The 20,619-nt window shown below is 37.8% G+C and overlaps 1 protein-coding gene across 2 annotated transcripts in view; it reads right to left on the minus strand.

Annotated features, from left to right (window-relative positions):
- The window catches only part of tnrc6c1 (trinucleotide repeat containing adaptor 6C1), a 72,850-nt gene that overhangs the window by 42,329 nt on the left and 9,902 nt on the right, over positions 1 to 20,619 (minus strand). For both annotated transcript variants that reach the window (XM_053687936.1, XM_017492062.3), the window contains exons 2-3: positions 15,560 to 15,662; positions 11,727 to 11,748 (exon numbers count right to left, since the gene is read on the minus strand). In XM_053687936.1, coding sequence (XP_053543911.1) covers positions 11,727 to 11,748; positions 15,560 to 15,622 — 85 coding nt within the window. In that variant the 5' untranslated portion in view covers positions 15,623 to 15,662. The remainder of the gene's footprint in view (positions 1 to 11,726; positions 11,749 to 15,559; positions 15,663 to 20,619) is intronic.

A 20,619-nucleotide genomic window follows, 5' to 3' on the forward strand; every position in this document is an offset into this window, starting at 1 on the left:
GGACCTTTAGATATTTTATTCTAATACCCCATGCTCTAAACAGTCTATTTATTTCTTTGAAGACATGGACAGGGAAAACAGGAAGAAAAAAAAAAAAAAAAAAAAAAAAAAAGAGAGTCAGGGTAAAAATATTTCCCCCAAAGGCCCAATTCCTCTGCTTAAATTAGCACCGAATTCCCAACAAATTAAGAAGCACTTCATCTGAGCTTCACATTGAATGGTGGCCTGGGGCCATGCTCTCCTCATAGCAAGCATCACATCCCACTTTCTACCACTTTCTAGTGTAACGCCTTCATCTCATTACTGACAGTCAGATAAGCTGAAAGCCCCAGACAGCAACAATATCTGATCTGAACAGTCAGGTAGGCTAATTTACAGGATGCCTATACAGCAAATCAGTCTTTAAAAATAACTACTGATTATCTACTGAGATTTGTTCAAACAAATTGCTTCTAGTACAGAAAAAAGTGTTTTGATGAAGAAGCAAGTCAAACACCCAGCATATCAAGAACATGAGATGAATTATATCCGGCTGGTCTGTCAAGTCCAAGGTTTGAATATTAGTGATGCAAACCATTTTTTTTTTTTACCTCTACTAACACCAGCACACCAGTGTGCAGTGTCTGCACCATGCGTGCGGTCTACAATGCAGTGTGTGTGTGAGAACATGTTCCTTGGGGTGCCACTTAACACGAAAGCCTTCTGAAGCCTTGTGCGTCCCTGGGTCCCACAATATTCCTGTTGCTATGGAGATGCACACAATCTTACACTTTTTTTTTTTTCCTTCTTCAGTGCACAGACCTCACATAGATCAACACAGGAGATCATCTGCCACTTGACTCCCAACACAAACACATCGCCAACACATTCTTCTCATCAGTTTCCCTAATACTGAAATATTTAAAACAAAAAAATGTCTTGGTGAAATAATGCATGATGTCTAACATACTAGAAAAATGATAAATCGAAATTTATATCACCCATCTTAAGTCTTCTGATTGATATAATTAAAAAAATTTTACTAGGAAAAACTCAATAAAATTAGCTATCTTTGATGGTAATGAGTAAATACCGAGTAATTAATAAGTAAAGGCCATGAAGAAATTCCAGTGAATCCTAAACTCACTGGGGCAGCTGCAGAAAATACTCCAACTCTCATTACTAAAATACTTGAGCCAATTACCAGAAACGTAACTTTAATGTATCAAGTATGATTGAGTACTCTGACACAAAATACAACACTATACTATACAGAGATAGTCAAGGATTATTTCTTTCTTGTAGAAAAAAGTTCAACAGTCAAGCTGCAACTACAACACAAATATAACAGAACATAGAATGTTGTGCTTATCATCGTCAATTAAGAAACAATAATAATTCATATTAAATACAAATAAATAAAACCCGGACATTTTCATGTGCTATTCTACAACATATAATACAGCGGTAATAACCCACTTGTGATTTGTATTTTCTTATTTTACAATTTTAACTTGTATTGAAAAAGACAGTTGCTAACAAGTGGTTAAATGGAACTACAGAGGCTGCTGGGGACATTAAACGTCATCATGCCGAACAGGAAATCTCATCTACTACAGCTTGGTTATGTTTATACTCGTGCTCTTATAAACTATTCCAACTTAAGCCTAGTTCACACGACATGATTTTAAGCCTAATTTGCAAGTCGCTGAGCAATCAGCAATCGACTGTTATGTGTGAAGTACTCAACGACGTATCAAAGAGGCTCACAGACAAATCGCTTAGGCATCACCGATGCCAGACAGATATTTGACATGCCAATATTTGGCATGTCAGGCGACTACACATCCTGTGGTGTGAAAAGTGTAGTCACTGGCAGTGAGTGTGGCGATAAGCTGCAGCTAATGAGAGAGCAAGGCATGGGGTGAGGTCACCATGAGGAAGGGAAACCTGTGAAAAACATATGGCCGAACCATAAAGTGGAGAAGCGGTACAACTTTGTATCATATAGAGAAGAAGACGACGACGAAGACGCAGCAAGAAAGATGGCAACAAGAAAAGTGTGAACTCAAGTCATGGAGAAAGCTGTCCTATGTCCAGCTTCAAATAAACGACACCTGTTTCACGCGTGGTTTCCGCGTCATATATCCGTGTCACTTCTCTCGTGTGTTTCTGTGACAAGACTCCTGATTACAAGACAGCAAGTCGTGTAGCATGAACAGCACTGTGATCTGCTGACGTTGAATGTCGTGCAGTGTGAACTAAACCTTACAGAATTATCGATTTAAACAAATGTAGTGGGGTTTTTTTCTCTGGGACCTTGATTTCCAAATGAAAATTGATTGTGGCTGTGTGTACTGAACCAGACAGAGATTAAAAGCTCAGGAAACCTTTGCAGGTGTTTTGATTTAATTACCTGATTAGAGCTCTTCTCAGGTTGACATTTCTGTATTATAAATTCTTTATTCTAATATTTTTGAGATACAGGATTTTTGATTTCTATGAGCTGTAAGCCGTAATCATCAAGATTTAATTAAAAAAAAAAAAAAATAGGCTTGAAATATTTCACTTTATGTGTAATGAAACCAGAATATATGAAAGTTCCACTTTTTGAATTAAATTACGGGGGGGGGGGGTCACTTTTCCACGATATTCTAATTTTTTTTTTTTTTTTTTTTTTTTTTTTAGAATTTTTTGTATACGAAATTTCTGAGAAGCACAAACTGGAAATCTGCTGTGTGTGCAGACATTCAAAAATGTATGCCAATATAAAAGTCTTTCTAAACCCGTTTTATAGTTCATCATTATCAACATTAAGCAGCACATGAGTGCCAGTGATTCCTTCTCTTGCACGCGGCACTTATATTGTTCGTCGTTATCCTCAGTGGGTCGAGCCGAGCAGAGCTTAAATACGCAGCTGTATTTAAAGCCTGTATTTCTCGGAGGCATGCAAACGAGTCAGAGAGAGCAAGAGATGAAAGAGGAGATGAAAAGGCTCTGAGCTCCATTATACTGGGACCAGCTTGAAACGAGAAGCTGGAATGAGTGGGGATGAGCCTCATGGGACAGCTCTGAGAGATTCTTACTGCAGTCATGTGCAATTAAAACAATCCCATTCCTTAATCAAAACACTTGCTCATAGGAGAGCGCAATTAGATCCTTTCCCCCCGTACACGTCTTCTAATCAGAAAAACCCACAAGTTTGAAAGGGTTATAAAATAGATGGCACCCATAAACAAATTGAAAATACAAGTGGCGTTGTTGACATGGTGACACTTTCAGTGAGGAGACATTTGTTTAGCATTTTTGAAGGAGACGAGCGAGGCTGGAGAGGGAACGATTGTTTATAGCTGGTTTATACCAAGGTCTATCTCAATACTCGATTCTGATTGGCTGGAAGGTGTGTGTTCAAACCGTATAATGCAAAGGTAGTTCCAGTCAGTTTAATCACTGTTCTAAATTAATGTGCTGCCTATAAATTCTATAAACTGTAACCATAGTAACATACAGTTACATACTGTAATGAAACTCACAGCTTGGTTATTAGTAGAGACGTGGCACATATGCTGGTAATTCACACACACAGACACACACCACTTTATCTCTGTGAATGATTTAGAGCGGTAAGAATTCTAGATCTAATGACCTGTATATAAAATAACTAATGAAAATGAACTGTTATTTTTATCCTTTCAGAAAATTTTGCACTGCAAACTATGCTATAACTATGGTTCAAGTAGGATAATTCATGGCTAGGTGTGCATCACATGATTTTAAGGCACTCCACAGAGGCAATCAGAGGCTCTTTGCCTCCACGTCGTGCATTAAAATCATGTAATGCACAACCATCCATGGATCATCCCTTACATAAATTATACCAGGAACTTGTTTTGCAAACGTTCTACAACAGTAACTAATTAAAAAGAAGAAGAAACAATGAATTCAGTGGCAAAAAAAATTAAACATGGTCTTGAAATAAATTACATTCTTTGTTTTATAAGCTTCCTTTTTTGTTAATCATGGCTTATGAATGGGCTGAGAAAACTTTGAAAGCATAAATGCCATTCATAAAAAATCTCACAGCCAGGAAACCTACAACTGTTGGGGCGGGACACTTCAGATTCGAGAGAGCATTTGATTGGACAAAAAAAAAATCTGATGAAAAAAAAACTATTTGAAATGTTGACTCGTCAGGCCCATCTCAGATGAGACCGAGCCCAGAGAAGTCGGCTGCGCTTCTGGACAGTGTTGATGTATGGCTTCTGCTTTGCATAGTAAAGCCTTAACTTGCATCTATGGATGCAGCGACGAATGGTGTTGAGTGACAAAGGTTTACCAAAGTATTCCGAGCCCATTTCAGGATATCCATTATAGACTCATGATGGTTTTTATAATGGTGATGTCTGATGGATTGGAGATCACGCTCATTCAGAAGTGATTTTCATCCTTGCCCTATACGAACCGAGATTTGACCAGATTCCTTGAATCTTTTAATTATATTGTGCACTGTAGAAGGTGAAATGCCCAAAATCCTACTGATTTGTCTTTGGGGAACGTTGTTTTCAAAGAGTTGGATTATTTGCTGATGCATCTGTTGGCAGATTGGTGAGCCTCGACGCATCCTTGCTGTTGAAGGACTAGGCCTTTTTTGGAAGCTCCTTATATACTATGATGCCTCACCTATTTCACATCACCTTCTTGTTTCAACTTATCACATCACTATTAGTCCTAAATTGCCTAATTGCTTATTAGTCCTAAAAACTTTTTTGGAATGTGTTGTATGCATCAATTTCAAAATAAATGTTTACCTTAAAAAAAAACAACAATGCAGTCGATTAGGTAAAACATCAAACACGTTGTCTTTACACGTTTTTTTTTTTTGTTTAAATACAAGTCAAAGTACATTTACAAATCACTCCTCTTTGCTTTTATTAGTATTTTCCAAAATGTCCCAACTTTTTCGGAATTGGGGTTGTACATTGCCTATCACTTTTAGCATAGTCAGTTTCCAGGGCCCAAAAATGTGGAACTTTTACTTGCCTGGTGGGCCAGCTTAAACGTCTATCCACCCCTGTATCTGGCGGTTCCATGGTCAGTCAGTCAAATGTCAAACAAAAGTGTGTCATATTTGGATCGGAATCTCCCAGCTTGATGCAGAAGGCATAAACCAAGCTCCAGCGTGTCAGGAAGTTGGGGTCAGAGCGCAGGGTCAAACACGATACAGCGTCCCTGGAGCCGAGAGGGTTAAGGGCTCAAAGCTTGGCAGTGCTGGGGCTTGAACCCCCAACCTTCCGATCAGTAACTCAAAGCCTTAACCGCCAAGCCACCACTGCCCCATGTGGAGTGGATGACCTGCAAAAAGCATGAGGCATGCTGAGAGGCTCTTTCAGTTTGGCTTAGAAATAAACTGAGGGCTGCCAACAGGGACAGTCTGCATGTGTTGCTTGTGTCATATCCAAAATAGAAAGGGTAAAAATGGAATGCTGATTGAAGGAGGGTAGTAGTTATGTGGTCATTACAGCCACTTTAGCATTCAATAGGCACGACTGCCATTGCAGAGTTCCCTACTGATGCACTCGTTACATACACACACAAGAAGGTCTAAGATCTCAATGTGCAAAAATCAAACTTTAGTCATCTAAAGGAAAAAGCTTGGAGACATGTAACGTCTCCATATTCTGCCTATATTATGGCAAAGATTGTATAAAAATTTACAAAACATGCTTGAAATCTCACATATTTTGAGACCTGAATTGAACTGACATGCAGATAAGTTCAATCACATGCAAAACAACCTGCTTTTGGTGTTCCTGAAAGTTCACAAGATGACAAGGTAAAAGAAACTTTGGCGATTAAAAAATAAATAATGTAAAGGCAGAAAAAGAGAGAAAAGGTGAGCGAGTGGCAGTGTGGAGGAGTTAGCAGGAGCAAGGAGCTCACTTTGTCAGAGGTGAAATGCAAGGTCCCTTGAGCAATGCACCTGCCAAAACCCAGAGAGAAAGAAGACAGGAAAGCAGAGTGTGTTCTCCCTTTTTCACATCATTCCCTCCTTACATATCTTCTCTCTGCCAGCATTCACAGGACAACAAACACATATAGTCTCACTCTGTCAGCCATGTCAGGGTTTTTCTCATTCTCCTAACATGACCTTCACTTTCTTGTGACTTCCCACTGCTCTCCATTTTCTCTATGGCGGTGTGTTTGTGTCTGTCTTGTCCTAGAATACTTGCTGGTGAATGAGTATCCAAATACACATACTCAACATCACTCCAACAATAAAACAGCAGAGCTGCAACAACCAATCGATAATATTCGATTATGAAAATCGTTGTCAACGATTCCAATTATTATTGATTAGTTGGTCTGCGCACGGCACATTTACTCTCTACGTTACTTCTGTTCTGAAAACACACTTCTGAGAGTAAATACTAAAGTTGTATCCAAAACGACGTACTACACACTTACACTATGTACTCTACCATCTTGTGTATGAATTTTAGAAAGGTAATATCATCTCAAATGGAACACTTGCGTTTTTTTTACTACCCGGAAGTATACGCCGCTTCCTAGTCGACGGCGCATTACGTCATACGCACGCTAGCTTCAGCAGATACCCAGAGTCACAGACAATGACTTCTACAGCTACCTTTTATTCCCAACATGACCTCAATCACCATCAGACTGAGGCGAAATCATCGCGTGACTGAGGAAGAAAGTGTGCGACCTCCAAGTCCTCTAATTCAGGGGTGCAATTTATATTAAACGCCACAGAGAAGATCAAACATTTTAAAGTGGAGCGTGTGTAGCAGGGAAACACGACAGTGCTGCATGAGCACAAACTCATGTTTATATCCAAAATGCTCCACTGTGTGTAAGGGGCAGGGGAAACTGGTGTGAGTTGCTTAAAAGGTTTTGTTTAATTCAAGTTTATTGTCATTATATGGTATATTTGTGTGCTTGCAGTGTAAATTCTGTTGTATATTAGAACGGAAGTGATTTGTTAGTAATGAGGCCATGTTGCTCCTCACTTGCAGTGCAGACGCGTTGATACAAAGTGGGAGCGCGAGTAAGATCTGTAATGTCAGATTAATACACTATGATCAAAAGTAAACACTAGTAAAATAATATGTCTAAAGGCAGTGAGTAACAAAAACCACAAGGTGCAGTGAAAGTGAGTTTTTATTATTAATTTAGGACTGGAGTTTAATTATCAGTGCGTTTTGTGCATCCATAAAAAGTCATGCATAAATATCATCATATAATATAAACTTACATATAATGTAAACTAATATATACACAAGTATTTATGCATTATTTTTTATGGATGCACAAAAAGCACTGAATTAAACTACAGTCCTAAATGAATAATATATATTCTGGTGTGTGTGTGTGTTATTTTTCAGTAATCATAGTTGGACAAATCAGTATCTTGGCCACTCAGCAGACTTTATGCCACCGCCAGCTGCACGACACACATCAGCCGAGGAGTAGAACGATTTTAACTATGATTATTTAGCATGATGACTGATGACATATCTTTTCATACACATCAGGAACACATGTATATCGAAACCATGATGAAACCTAAGTTAGATGCAAATCTCTCATATGGCTCTGTGGCTACTACACAGTCACAACTGATGTGTGGCCAGAGCTACACTACACTACAGCCACAGGACACGGAGAGATACAAAACAAAATTAAATCAAATTAGACCTCATTAGTGGAACTGTGCCAATTTCCCAGATGTATCCTAACCGAGTCTATGGGAATTTTCTGCACTGACTCATATGCCAACAAAGACAGATAAGGGCAGAAATAAAGAGCGCTATTGCTCTAAAAAACCCTACAACAGAGGTTCAGCCTTGACCACATGCCCACACGCAACACCATTAACAGTGAAATCCACACAGACACAGGCTTCCCCTTGTGTACAGGATGTTGGAGGCTTCCAGCTTTATCTCTAATGAGATTTATGAGCGTCTACTTTTCAAGTCATAAGCCCCTCTCCCATCTGGCCACGAACAGCTCTGGAGGCGGCCTTACTGAGGTCTTAATGCCACATATTTATGCGCATGGTGAAAAGTGCATGCTCAGTACTTACGGTCCTGGCAGAACACAGTTTTTGCCTCAACCAATTCAGCCTTCTTTTAGACTATTATTAAAGTCATGTAGTACACTTTTCTCACTTAAAATGCTTACTTATTCATGGCTACTCAATATGTTTACCTTAAATGACTAACATACTTCACCATCTTACTTGCTATTAGAGCTGAACACTGGCTGATGTACAATCCAACTTTTCTCACACATATATTTAGAAAAATGTACATAAGATTTATAGGCTAGTAGTGTATCAATTATGCAGGCATCCCAGTAAATATACTGAGTATATTCTATTATACTAATATTAAGATAATAAGTTCCAGTTTACACAATTACACTTTCTGACTATAAAGTACATGTAGTTTCTACAGTTACAGAAGGGAAATGATTTATCAGTTTTCACCCAGACAGAACTGCAACAACTAATTGATAAAATTGAAAATAATCAAAGTGTGTACCAAATTACATACTATACACTTACACTATGCACTCTATTGTCTAGTGTATGAATTTTAGAATGGTAATAACATCAAAAGTTGAACACTAGTTGTTTTTTATTAACCGGAAGTATGAGCCACTTCCTAGTCGATGGCAGATGACGTCAAACGCACGTAATGTGACTCCCGCTGGCTTTAGCAGATACCCAGATTCAACGACAATGACTTTCTTCAATTACTGCTTATATCAGCGTTACCTTTTATGCCCAACATGACCTCAGTCACCATCAGACGGAGGCGTAATCGTCAAATGTCAGCGTGTAAAAAAAAAAATTAAATAAAAAAAAAAAAAAAAAAAAAAAAAAAAAAAAAAAAAAGGGTGCGACCTCCGAGTCCTCTAAGGCATTGGAGCATTTTAAATTAAATGCCACGAAGACGACAGTAACCTGTGAACTTTACAAAGTGTAACTTGTGTAGCATGGAAGCACAACAGTGATGCACGAGCATAAACTTATGTTTATATCCAAAATTATACACGGTATGCAGGGGGCTCTGGAAACTGGTGCGAGTTGCTTAAAAGGTTTAGTGTAAGTAAAATTTATTGTCATTACATGCTGTATTTGAGCGGCTGCCATGTAACTTCTGTTGTTTATTATAGCAGGAGTTATCTGTTAGTAACAAGGCCGCGTTGCTACTTACTCGCAACGTAGATGCGGTGATAAACAGTGTAGCGCAAGTAACACTTGTAATGTTAAATTAAGATGCTATGATCAAAGTAATCATAAGTAAAACAATATACCTAAATGCAGCGACTAACAGAAACCATAAGGTATATAAACAGTTGTGTTAATGTAAAGTTTTAAGTCTGAAGTTTATATTTGTAACACTCAGGTGTGGATTTTATTTAAAACAAACAAATAAATCGTATTGAAAGGTTGTTTTTTTCCCTAGTCAGATTAATCTAGAAAAAAAAATAACCAGCCGATTAACTGTTTATGAAAATAATCATTAATTGCAGCCCTACACCCAGATAAGGTTGGGTATACTTTGAGTCTGGTTTCTTCCTCATGTCATCTCAGGGAGTTTCTCCTTGCCACCATCGCCACTGCCTTGCTCATTAGGGAGAAAATTTATCAAGTAAAAAATGATATCTGTGATTTATATACTTCTAAAGCTACTTATTATAGCTACTACAAAGCGCTATACAAATAAAATTGAACTGAATTCTGATTGGTCAGAAGGTGTCGATTAATTCTGTATGATGGCAACTCTGACAGTAATGCTCCGACCGTGGGGCAAATCACAGGTTTATATTAATGCTCTCATTCTAATACATTATTGTTTCTATGGAATAATAATAAATAAATTGAATGCGGTGTTATTTAACAAAGAAAATCATATAATTTAACCATATCAACCATATATTTTATATATACATATACACACACACACACATACATATACATACATACGTACATACATACATACATAGAATATGAAGCTTTATTTGAGATGTTTACTTAACATTTACAGAAGTCTCCAGTGTCAGTGCTTCTTGAAAGGCAGTAAGTTTTCTAACATTTGAGAGTCTCAAGGACAAAGGACTCTCAGTAATATGACAATGTGTGTCTTATTAACTTCAAAAGAGAGGGAGAAAAGAGAATCTGCTGAGAAAATGATTGAGTAATATGTTTATAAAGTAAGCAATAACGGGCTGCAACTAAGTTCATGGTCATCCAGTGACAAAAATAACTCTAAACAGATCAAAAGTATGATGGGTTTTTCTTTAATAAATATAAATCATTATAACCTTTGCCAAATTGCTGTGGAATAAGAGGTGAGATTTATAGGAATGTATTGCCAACCCAAAGTTTTTTGCATGGCATATTTTGTATTTCTCTAATATTATGTATAATATTCTTATGATTAAATCATAATTCTATATCAATCAATCTATCAATCCAATCTATGTCAAGCCTTTAGCAGCACAATCTACTCTCAGACACATTTGAGAATGATGGAATCAGCTGAAACCATCTGGCTACTGAACCACTTTAATAAGGAGTATGTTACAGTTCATCGCTACAGTTTATTTCCCCACCAAAATGTTCTCTCATATACTGACATGCACAGACCACTGTTGGTTATTTTTACATTCTTCTACTGCAAACATTTCAAAATCGCATGCTGCAGGCCTTTGTTAAGGAATGAAATCATCCAGTGATTATATTCAGGGAGATGACAGAACTAATGACTGGGTAACACTGCTGTAAGCAAGCTCATAACACAGTCAAAGAAAAAAAAAAAAATCTCTCGTATGAATAATTACTATGACATGAACAGGAATGACATAATGAATCATAACTTTAGGCAACAATCAGTACGTTTACATGGACAACAATATTCAGATATTAACCTGATTAAGACAATCTTCTGATTAAGAAACCAAGTAAACAGCGATTTCTGATTGCCTTAATCCGACTACAGTCATACTCGTATTCCTATTTTAGTCGCATTATCGAAGTAGATTACAGACATGTAAACACCTTAATCACACTATTAACATCGTGTGGGAGTTTTCACCACATTTTGTGACAGGACACATCACTCACGGCAGTGCTCAACCGTTTGACAGTAAACAAGAAACCGCATACTTACCTGCTATATAGTAGGAGAAATACACATATTTCAGCTACCATATAGTAGGTAGAGTACACATTTGGGACGCAGCCCACAGCTTCAAGCAGTCGTCTATTTGCATGTACAGCAAAACAAATAATTAACTGCACCTGAAGCGTTCATAAATTTAAAATGAAACACCCAAAACTGTATTCGGTACCATAACGAAGACCAACTGTATGACGATACGTGAAATTCTGGAGGGAATGTCGGACGGCGTAGCATGGGGACGTAATGCCGTGTGGCGTTAACCGATCTATGTCCTATAACATGTAAATCGGGAACATGAAAGGAATATCCTAAAAGCGACTCATGTAAACACCTTAATCACAATATTGTCTTATTCAGAATAACATTACTGTTGTCCATGTAAATGTAGTCAGTAAGGTATAATAATATAGTTGCACTGACTTCTTTTAAGAAGAATAAAACACACCCACATTGTCTTGATTTCTGAAAATCTTGTCCATTTACAATGAATAGATTTAGTGGAAGAAATTTAAAGACATTAGGATGAGAACTCACCTTTGGTTTCCTGTTCAGCAGCCTGGGAAGAAAAAAAAAAAAGAAAAAAAGAAAAAAAAAAAGACAGCCATTGTAAATGCAGGATTAACAAACCATAGTAAATGTCAATGTGACAAAAGTCAATAACATGTAGTTATTGACTTTTGTTTAAATTGGCTATTCTAACCACGACTAAAAATAAGTCCACATTACTTGAATGTGAATTCATAACATGTTCCTAAATGTTAATGACATGTTGAACTCTGGCCACCAGGAGGAAATACTAGAACTCTGTTATGAATTTTGCCACTTAATAAATCACAAATGTTAATTAAATAAGGAATAACAACCCAAAGCAGACCACGCTTATATGTGAAAATAATGAATGCTGGGGGTGCTATATGGCAGAGGATTGCTGATAACCCCCACATAATATCTCCACATTGATGATTACGCATTTTACTTTGTTAAACACATTTTTAAAAAATTTGTTTATTATTAGTCTTAGATTATGTGGAGCATATGCCATACAAGTACCTGTGCATGTGCTGTTACTATAGAAACAACATAAACAACAAGGTATTAGTTTAAGCGCATTAATAGTAACCTACTGTCCCAGCCGTGCTGTTACACAAAAGTAACGCACACTTTGACAAATCAGATTCAAGCATTCAACCTGGTGTTATAAATAGGCATTAATTAAATAGCATAGTCATTAACCAATATTTATCCCATCCATAAGTAAATAAAACTCCACAATGACAAGTATGACGGGGGCCGGGGCCGGCTGTAATTCAGTTGGTAGAGCAGGTTGTCCACTAATCGTAGGGTTGGCGGTTCGATTCCCAGCCCGCATGACTCCACATGCCGGAGTGTCCTTGGGCAAGACACTGAACCCCAAGTTGCTCCCGATGGCAAGTTACCACCTTGCATGGCAGCACTGCTACCATTGGTGTGTGAGTGTGTGTGTGCGAACGGGTGAATGAGACACAGTCTGAAGTGCTTTGGATAAAAGCGCTACATAAGTGCGCCATTTAAGTATGAGCGAACACCTATAGCCGAGTGCACACTACACTATTTTCACAATCTCACAATCGGTGGCGACGATTAGACAACGGCTTTTTTAAACTTAAAACTGCGTAACGATTAGGGATCTCACGAGGATCGATACCAACATTCAGAACCAACATTGTTAAAATGTGACGGTACTTGTTTTTCTGCAGTACCATAGGTACCGTTGGTAATGAAGGTAGCAAGGTTGCAATTATTCCGGAAATGAAGGGGACAGCAAATACACGCAAGTATTTTAGTCGGTCCACAAGTGGTAAAGAAGAAGAACGCCTGTAGAAAAACTACAGAAGATGGCGACAAGTTTAGCTCCACCCCGACTTGTTGAGAGGAAAGGTGGTATGGAATATGGAAATACTTTGTATTCGAGGTGGTTGACAAGAAACACACAATCGATGCTCTCGTTCATTTCAAACAAAGCGAGGAATTTGGAGAAACACCTGAAAGACGGCCTTATATTATGTTTGTTTGAGGCAGCTGGCATTGTTGCCGTGAAACCAGCTAACGTTATGCTCCATGTATTGTTTGCGATAGCCAGTTATTTGTTAACGACGCTAACGCATTGCAATGAAATAAACTACATCCTAATGGGCCACCATGTATCGCCATTCAGTCCGTGTCCTGTCAGCTCAATGTAGCCTAATGTCACGAATAATTATTCAAATGCTCATGCTTTCAATAAATCTTTTTGGCCTGCCACCATATCAGTGAATTTAATCTAATGCTTGCATTCAGAGTATAAGGTGTATGTGTGTGTTTACAAGGGAACCTTAGCACTTGTAGCCTTCACTGTTTTATTAATCATGGTCAGACAGTGATTGATAACTAAAATACCCCCCCTGCTCACTCTCTCTCTCTTTTTGCCAGTATCAGCCAGAGGAGGATGTCCTCCAGGAGAGTTTTTAATTAAATTTTTTTTTTATACCACACCGTGGTATCAAGTATCGTGTACTTTTGGTGGTACCAGTACCAACTACTAGATTTTTGGTATCGTGATATCCCTAGCATGGATAGCATATTTCAAAAATGTAAAAGAAAAATACATGCATCACCTCTAGTGATGTCTTCAGTATTTTAAAGTGCTACAAATGAAAAGGTGATTTCATCGAAAGCGATTCATATTTTTTTAACTCATTTAAAACCCTGCTTTTAACAATATTGATGGGTAGCATATCCTTGGCTAGGTAAACGGTCATCATATTTGTGATGTCTTTCCAGCGCTTACTTGTTTGGTCATAACGAATGCCTTTTTCAAATGCATTCGTTGACTTGAGCGCTGCCTCTGGCTGCACTGATGTTCACATAAGCTTCCCGTGTTCTCTAGATGCTTTTTTGGTGGTTAAACAAATTTTCCTCGACATGCCAGTCTCATCTTTGCATATTATACAAACAACTGTTGTTTGCACCATGTCCATGGTGTAAAAATTCAGCCATTCCTTATAACTGATGTTGAATTTGTTGGACACCAACGCCGTTGTGTTGTCAGCCATGCTACTGTGTTGCCAAGCAAAACAAAGAGGAAACACCTACTCTTAGTTATTATTGGTTTGTTCATGTGACTGTCAGGGAGAATGCGAGCTGGACTTGTGGATAGATTAAAGTCTGGTTCACAAAACAACTTGGAGCGCCCGTGTAAATATCAGTTTTCAGCACAAATGACAAAATGTGTTTAGTATCATGGTACTCACAAGCTGTCTGTAAAAACAGATCGTTACCCTTTTATGATCTAAAATTCTCATATCCAGGGTGAGGGATGTTGAAAATCATGTAGTGTGCACTCTGCTTTAATGCTTAATAATGTTGTGGGTTATTCCTTACTTAATGCATAATAATCAAAATGAGTCAAATAGTAAACATGACTGGTCAAAGTTGGTGTTGATTATTTGGCTTACGTGGTCTATTATTTAAGAAATACAATCAATACAAGTGTTAGTGTGTTAATGTATATGCTAACTAATGGATGAATAATGCCTGTTAAAGGAGCCTAACGTCAAACAATTACCTAAAATCAGTCTAGCTGCATATGGACTCACAAAGTTACAGTGGCCTTCAGCAGGGCAAACTTGGACATTAGACATCGTTCCACAGTGCTGAGAAACTTCACGTTAACAGGCCATTTGTGGTTAAAATGGTCTCTAATGGATCGTGGACCATTTCAAATACAGCAAAGCTTCCCCACATCTGTGACGTTTCAGTAACATCTGTTTAAAAAAACAACGAAGGAGACGCACTGTTGAAATGCGGTGTTCTACTGTAGTTATCAAAAAACAACGATGTCATATTTATATAGGACAACTAGATAAACACAATTATGAACAATATGTAGATTAGCATGTTATCATAATTATATTGCAGGTATTGAGTGTTGTTTTATTAACATATTAAAAAAGCGAATATATTATATAAAGTGCAACGAAAACACTATCATAAACTCAAACCAATTCATCTTTCCATTTTCACATTTAGCAACATGTACAGAGTGCCAATTTAATTTGGGAACTGGTTTGTCAGCTACGCTGGCAGGAAGTTGAGCGTATTCTGATGGGAGCCCCAAAAACACCACATTCTGGATCGGTTTGATACCTAGAGCTTTGAACCCTCACCTCATTCACACCAAACTGAGAATTAAAGGCTTGAATAATTCAACCCTTTTGGGCATGTAATATGGACCAACTGCAAAGATGGCGGGTGGAAATCCCCCTCCAGCGTAAGAGGCGAGAGGATGTAGGAGGTGCTAAGTAAACATACTTTACTCGGATCCCACGTCAAAGAAAAACACCCCTCACCTTTTTCTGAGCAGCTTCCTTTTTCTTCTTTTCTTCTTGCTTTTTCTTTTTCTTTTCTTCCATCAAATGTATCTCTTCTTGTGTTTCTTGCCTTGTCTCCCAACTGCAAAAAAAAGGCAGAATGTGTAAATGTTTACTGTTTCCCAAACACAAGTCATTAACCTACATTCGACACAGAGGTACTTAAACTAGTGCTGAAGGTTCACTTGGAGCACATGCAACGGAAAAAGCTAAGAGATGGTAAAAAAGTTTCGTCTGCAATGGACAAGGTGTGTTTAAATTAATTTAGATTTTGGTTAACTTAATATAAGAAATGTATTTCCTTAATACTCACTAATAAATCAACCAAGTACCCGCTCAGCACTAATAATATATTAATTACACATTTTGCTCAAATAGATCATTTAAGACTAATTATACCCAGGGCTGGGAGGTATACAGGTTTTAAAGTGAATGAAGCAGCGCCACAATATGCATTTTCTCATACTGTGAATACGGGGATAAACCACAGAATGATGAATCAGCAACAGTCCCAGGCCAACTGCTTTGGCCTGATGTAAAATGGGCCTAAGAGGTGCTCCAAACTGAATGAAGGCTAATAATAATTACAGTTAAATTTAAATCTTATTTTAAAATACTCAAGTATAAATCAAGGTTATATGCATAGAACTACAATAAACAGTTGGTTAGATGAACCTATTATAGTCCATAGATTGAGTTATATATTAGTTTTTAAATTAATTTTTATTATTGTTATTATTATTGTTGGTATTCTTGCTATTATTATTATTGTTGTTCTTAATATAATATATATATTGTTAATTATTGTTTATTTTTGGCTGTACCCCAAACTAATCGATAAAATTGCTAATAATCCATAATTAAAATAACAGACAACGAGTTTCATTATGGATTAGTCGGGTCTGTGACGTCACTGTGGATAATCCCGCCAGTGATGTCACTTCACAACGGTGAAAAACGCATTTCCATGAATAAAACACGTGAAAAACAGCGGAGGTCACAGTGTGAGCTGCTGGGGGAAAAGTGCACGATCCAGGTCGTACATAACACGACAGTGTTTTATATTAAGCGCTTCAAACAAACTCGTAAGTGTATTAACGTGGCTTGTCGTGTCAGACACTGCGACAGATGCGTTTGCTGTTTAATGCGTTTCAGAGCCGAAAAGACATTTTTCACCTTTATATCCTTATCTGTAAATGCTAGAAACTTCTGCCAGGATTTCCATTTTACATAAAAGCCTCGTCCTGACAGAAAGCGAGTGGCCATTAAACGTTTTAGTCTGAAGTTTATATTTGTAACACTTAGTTTGTGGATTTTATTTTAAGTAAACGAAATAAAGTGGTGCTGAACGTTTCCCCCGACCCCATCCGATTAATAGGTTAATCGAAAAAAATAATCGGCCAAACTAATTGATTATGAAAATAATCTCTAGTTGCAGCCCTAATGTAATGTAATGTTAAAACCTGATTATGCTGGCACAGTAACATTAATAAAAATAAATAAATAAATAAATAAATAAAAAACCCTTTTTATAACCAAATGGACCTCAAACAAAACTGACTGGTCAAAGGTACACAAACAAAGGTCGAACTCTGACACCATACCCCATTTCTTTCCGTCTGATTTACTAAACTCTTGTAGCGAGTTTTCTTTAAAAGAACAAACAAAAATAGAAAGGAAAGTGTTTCTTATTTGTTGGCACAACAGTGCAGACACAAAGCCTGTATGCCGCTTAAGGGCAACGATTTTTTTTTTTTAAGAGCAATCATTTTGCGTCTATTAAAATTGTAACATGAACCACAAAGCAAGTCTGTATGTTATATTTTCATTAAGAGGCACTATGGTCACTGTTCTTGTGCACAAGATAAGAACTGGAAAAAACTTCCTGCAGGGAAAAACAAGAGGTTTGTTTGACTAGAAGCTTGAAATAAAAACAAACAAACAAAAACAGGCAACAAACAAGTGTAAACCATTTTTACTCAAATATGTGCTCTCATGCTGCGCATTTCAGCTGCAGATATGAAGAAATCACGACATAACTCTAGATATATCTCTCAACTCCTTTCATTCATGGGAAAGTCTACGATAAAACCAGATATGGCAAACTGACTCCATGGTCAGTTATATATTTGCCTCTACTAGGGCAACGAATGTAATTGATGAGTTCATCCTGAAACATGATGTACAAGCCATATCTGAGGAGGTTAACAGTAAATTCAGGACACTTGTGGTAAGTAAAGTATAAACTGGTGCGATGTTTAGACAATTTTATTTCAATATTTATATTTGTGTGTGTGCACGCACTGGTGCAAGATAATTTGATTCATGTGTTTAATGATGACTAAATTCATTGCACAAAAAAAGTTTTAATTGTACAATTAAAACTTCACTGTGTTACGGTGGGTACAAATCAATGAAGAATGTGAATGTGTAGACGTAATTAAATTGTGTTAGAAAAAACTGAACACTTTTGTCTTAAATGAAAATGAAAGCATGAAGGAATGCATGAAGGAGTTTGATGAACGAGTATGTCTGAAATCTTGGAAAAGCATGCTGGAGTGGAAACACGCATCATTACAAACTGAAATAGAAAACATTCTAGTGTCTACATCTTACAGTTTTTTTGTCCCAAGCACCTGGTAGTTACCATGAAATGCTGTGTATAAATGCGCACTCCAGTTTCTACTGAGAACAGCTTGACCGTATTAAACAACAGGTTACCAACAACCAACCAAAGGCCTATTTAATCTATTGTCAAAAGACTGGCATTTTTTACTCTTTCAGCCAAAAATTTACCCCTTTCGATGCAATTTCTAACAAACACAGTTAACTGATGTCAGCTATATACATATCAAGCATACACTTAGCATACACCAGGAAAAACATTACTTATATGAGACAGGGGAAGGGAGCGGGGCTTCCAGGAAGTCAGTTAATAGTGGACTGTTCAAAACACCTATGCAACTGTCAACCATTCCAGATTCATATGTCGATTGGTGATTGCTGTATTTCTGAACAAGAAGTTGTAGTAGTGTACTCCAGTGTTAAAATGCACAGCAACTACACAACACGTGCAGCAGTTTTGCATGCAGTTTACTACTGATTAGATCACTTAAAGTCCCTTCAAGGCAAAGGCATAACTGAAGTGATACAAACCACAAATACCTGTGTGTGTTCGCCTGAGTGATAAGTTGTGATAGATGGACAGCCTGAACAAGAAAAGCCGGAGATAAATCTGTTCTGCGAGGAGGCTGAGGCTTTTATGGTACTGAGTGCTAAGGCAGCTGCATCATTACAAAGACTGGACACAGTTTTTGCAATGCCAGGGTCAGGTCAGCAGGCCAGGGTTCACCTCCAACTCTACTGTGTCCAGACTTTGTAATGATGCCGCTGCTTCAGCACTCGGTACCGTAATAAAAGACTGACCACTCCTACACTCTCAGCGAAGGCCACTGAGCAGCAGGCTCGTCTTACTTCAGTGCTTTCGCAGGTCCATTTTTCCCAGCAGACATCAGACTGTATATCACCACCCTTATACAAGGGTGAATCAAAAATTAAAAGTGCAAAACATAAATTAGAATTGAAGCTCTTTTTTTCCCCTAGAGGGATACAGGCCCTGCACCATTACTATTACTTTTGCACTAATAATTTCTCAGGTACTTAAGTACATATGCATATACCAGTCAATACAGGATTTGACTGAATTTTTTGTGTGATTGTTGCAGCCAAAAATGGTCGATTTTGCTGCGGGTTTTTTCTTCAAAACTTGCAGTGCAGCTTTTTTTTGCGGAAAACTACTTGAATTGGCGAAATTGCAATCACACGAAATTGTTTTGCACCGTCTTTCCCAGTGATGTTGGTTGGTAAATGAGACCTTTTAGCTGTACTCATGATCGCCCCACGTGAATCGAAGAGGGCTTTGGCTGAATGCGCACGATGGTGATGTCACACGACGTGTCTTGGCCCAAATTTGCGGAAAATCTGCGGTAATTCTGAAAAATTGCAAGCTCCTGCTTGCGGAGTTTGCCTGATTATGTGTTCATTTCTGCGATCGCTAAATGATTCATGCTCAAATTGTACATTTGCATTCTGGTGAATTCTCAATTCTGACTGCTCAGAAGGTGTTGATTAATTTTCTATAACAGCAGCTCTGACAATAGTGCCGACTGTAATTCAAGTAGCAGGTTTATGGGGTTTTTTTTGGACGCTCTGGTTGTAATAGTATTGTTTCTATAGTAACGGCTCATTCAAATGGGATGTGTATGGCTGACTCCACATAATCCCTGTTTAATAATAAATCGATTTTAAAATGTGCTCTTTTATTTAATAATGTACAATTGTTGAAATGGTGATGCTTTCAGTGAGGAGACATTTATTTATGGTAGGAGTCTCCAGTGTCGGCGCTTTGCAACAGTCAGCAAGTTTCGTGACACAGGAATGTCTTTGGGACATTTCGTGCTTTTTGCTGTTTCTTGGCAACAAGAAAAAGAAAAAGGCTGGGTGAGGGACCATACATTTAGAGCTGTTATAATGTCATATAAAGTGAGAAGAGAACAACAACAACTAACTTGAGTCATGGACGTTCCACAACAGTAAGTGTGTAATTATAAGCTGATAAAAAGTCCAACATGTTCCTTTATTAAAGTGAATTTTTTAATTGTTTGCCAATTGCTGTGGTATAAAAGGAATAAAACATGACCGGGTCTGCTGTTATTGGAAAATAATCAATTTTGGGGTGGTAGAAGTAACCGTCTTGGCCGCATAGTTTCCCATGACAGCATGCCCCTGTCGTGGTTTATTCCTTACTTATTAATGGGTCCAGTAGCAAATTATATCACAAGTCCAGTGGTCTACTAACCAGGCAATGCGATGACTTCGGCGATTGAAAACCTTCGTCCTGAACCAAGATACATGATAATCTGAAAATCCTTAAAAAGCATTTTTCTTAAATTAGTCCATCTAGGTTTTCCCATCCTTCTAAAACCCAGCCTTTAATAAAATGACTACTGGATCTTGGTACTTTGTTTTATATAGCAATC

This window comes from Ictalurus punctatus, chromosome 2, assembly GCF_001660625.3.
Source record: "Ictalurus punctatus breed USDA103 chromosome 2, Coco_2.0, whole genome shotgun sequence".
Classification (NCBI taxonomy): Eukaryota; Metazoa; Chordata; class Actinopteri; order Siluriformes; family Ictaluridae; genus Ictalurus; species Ictalurus punctatus.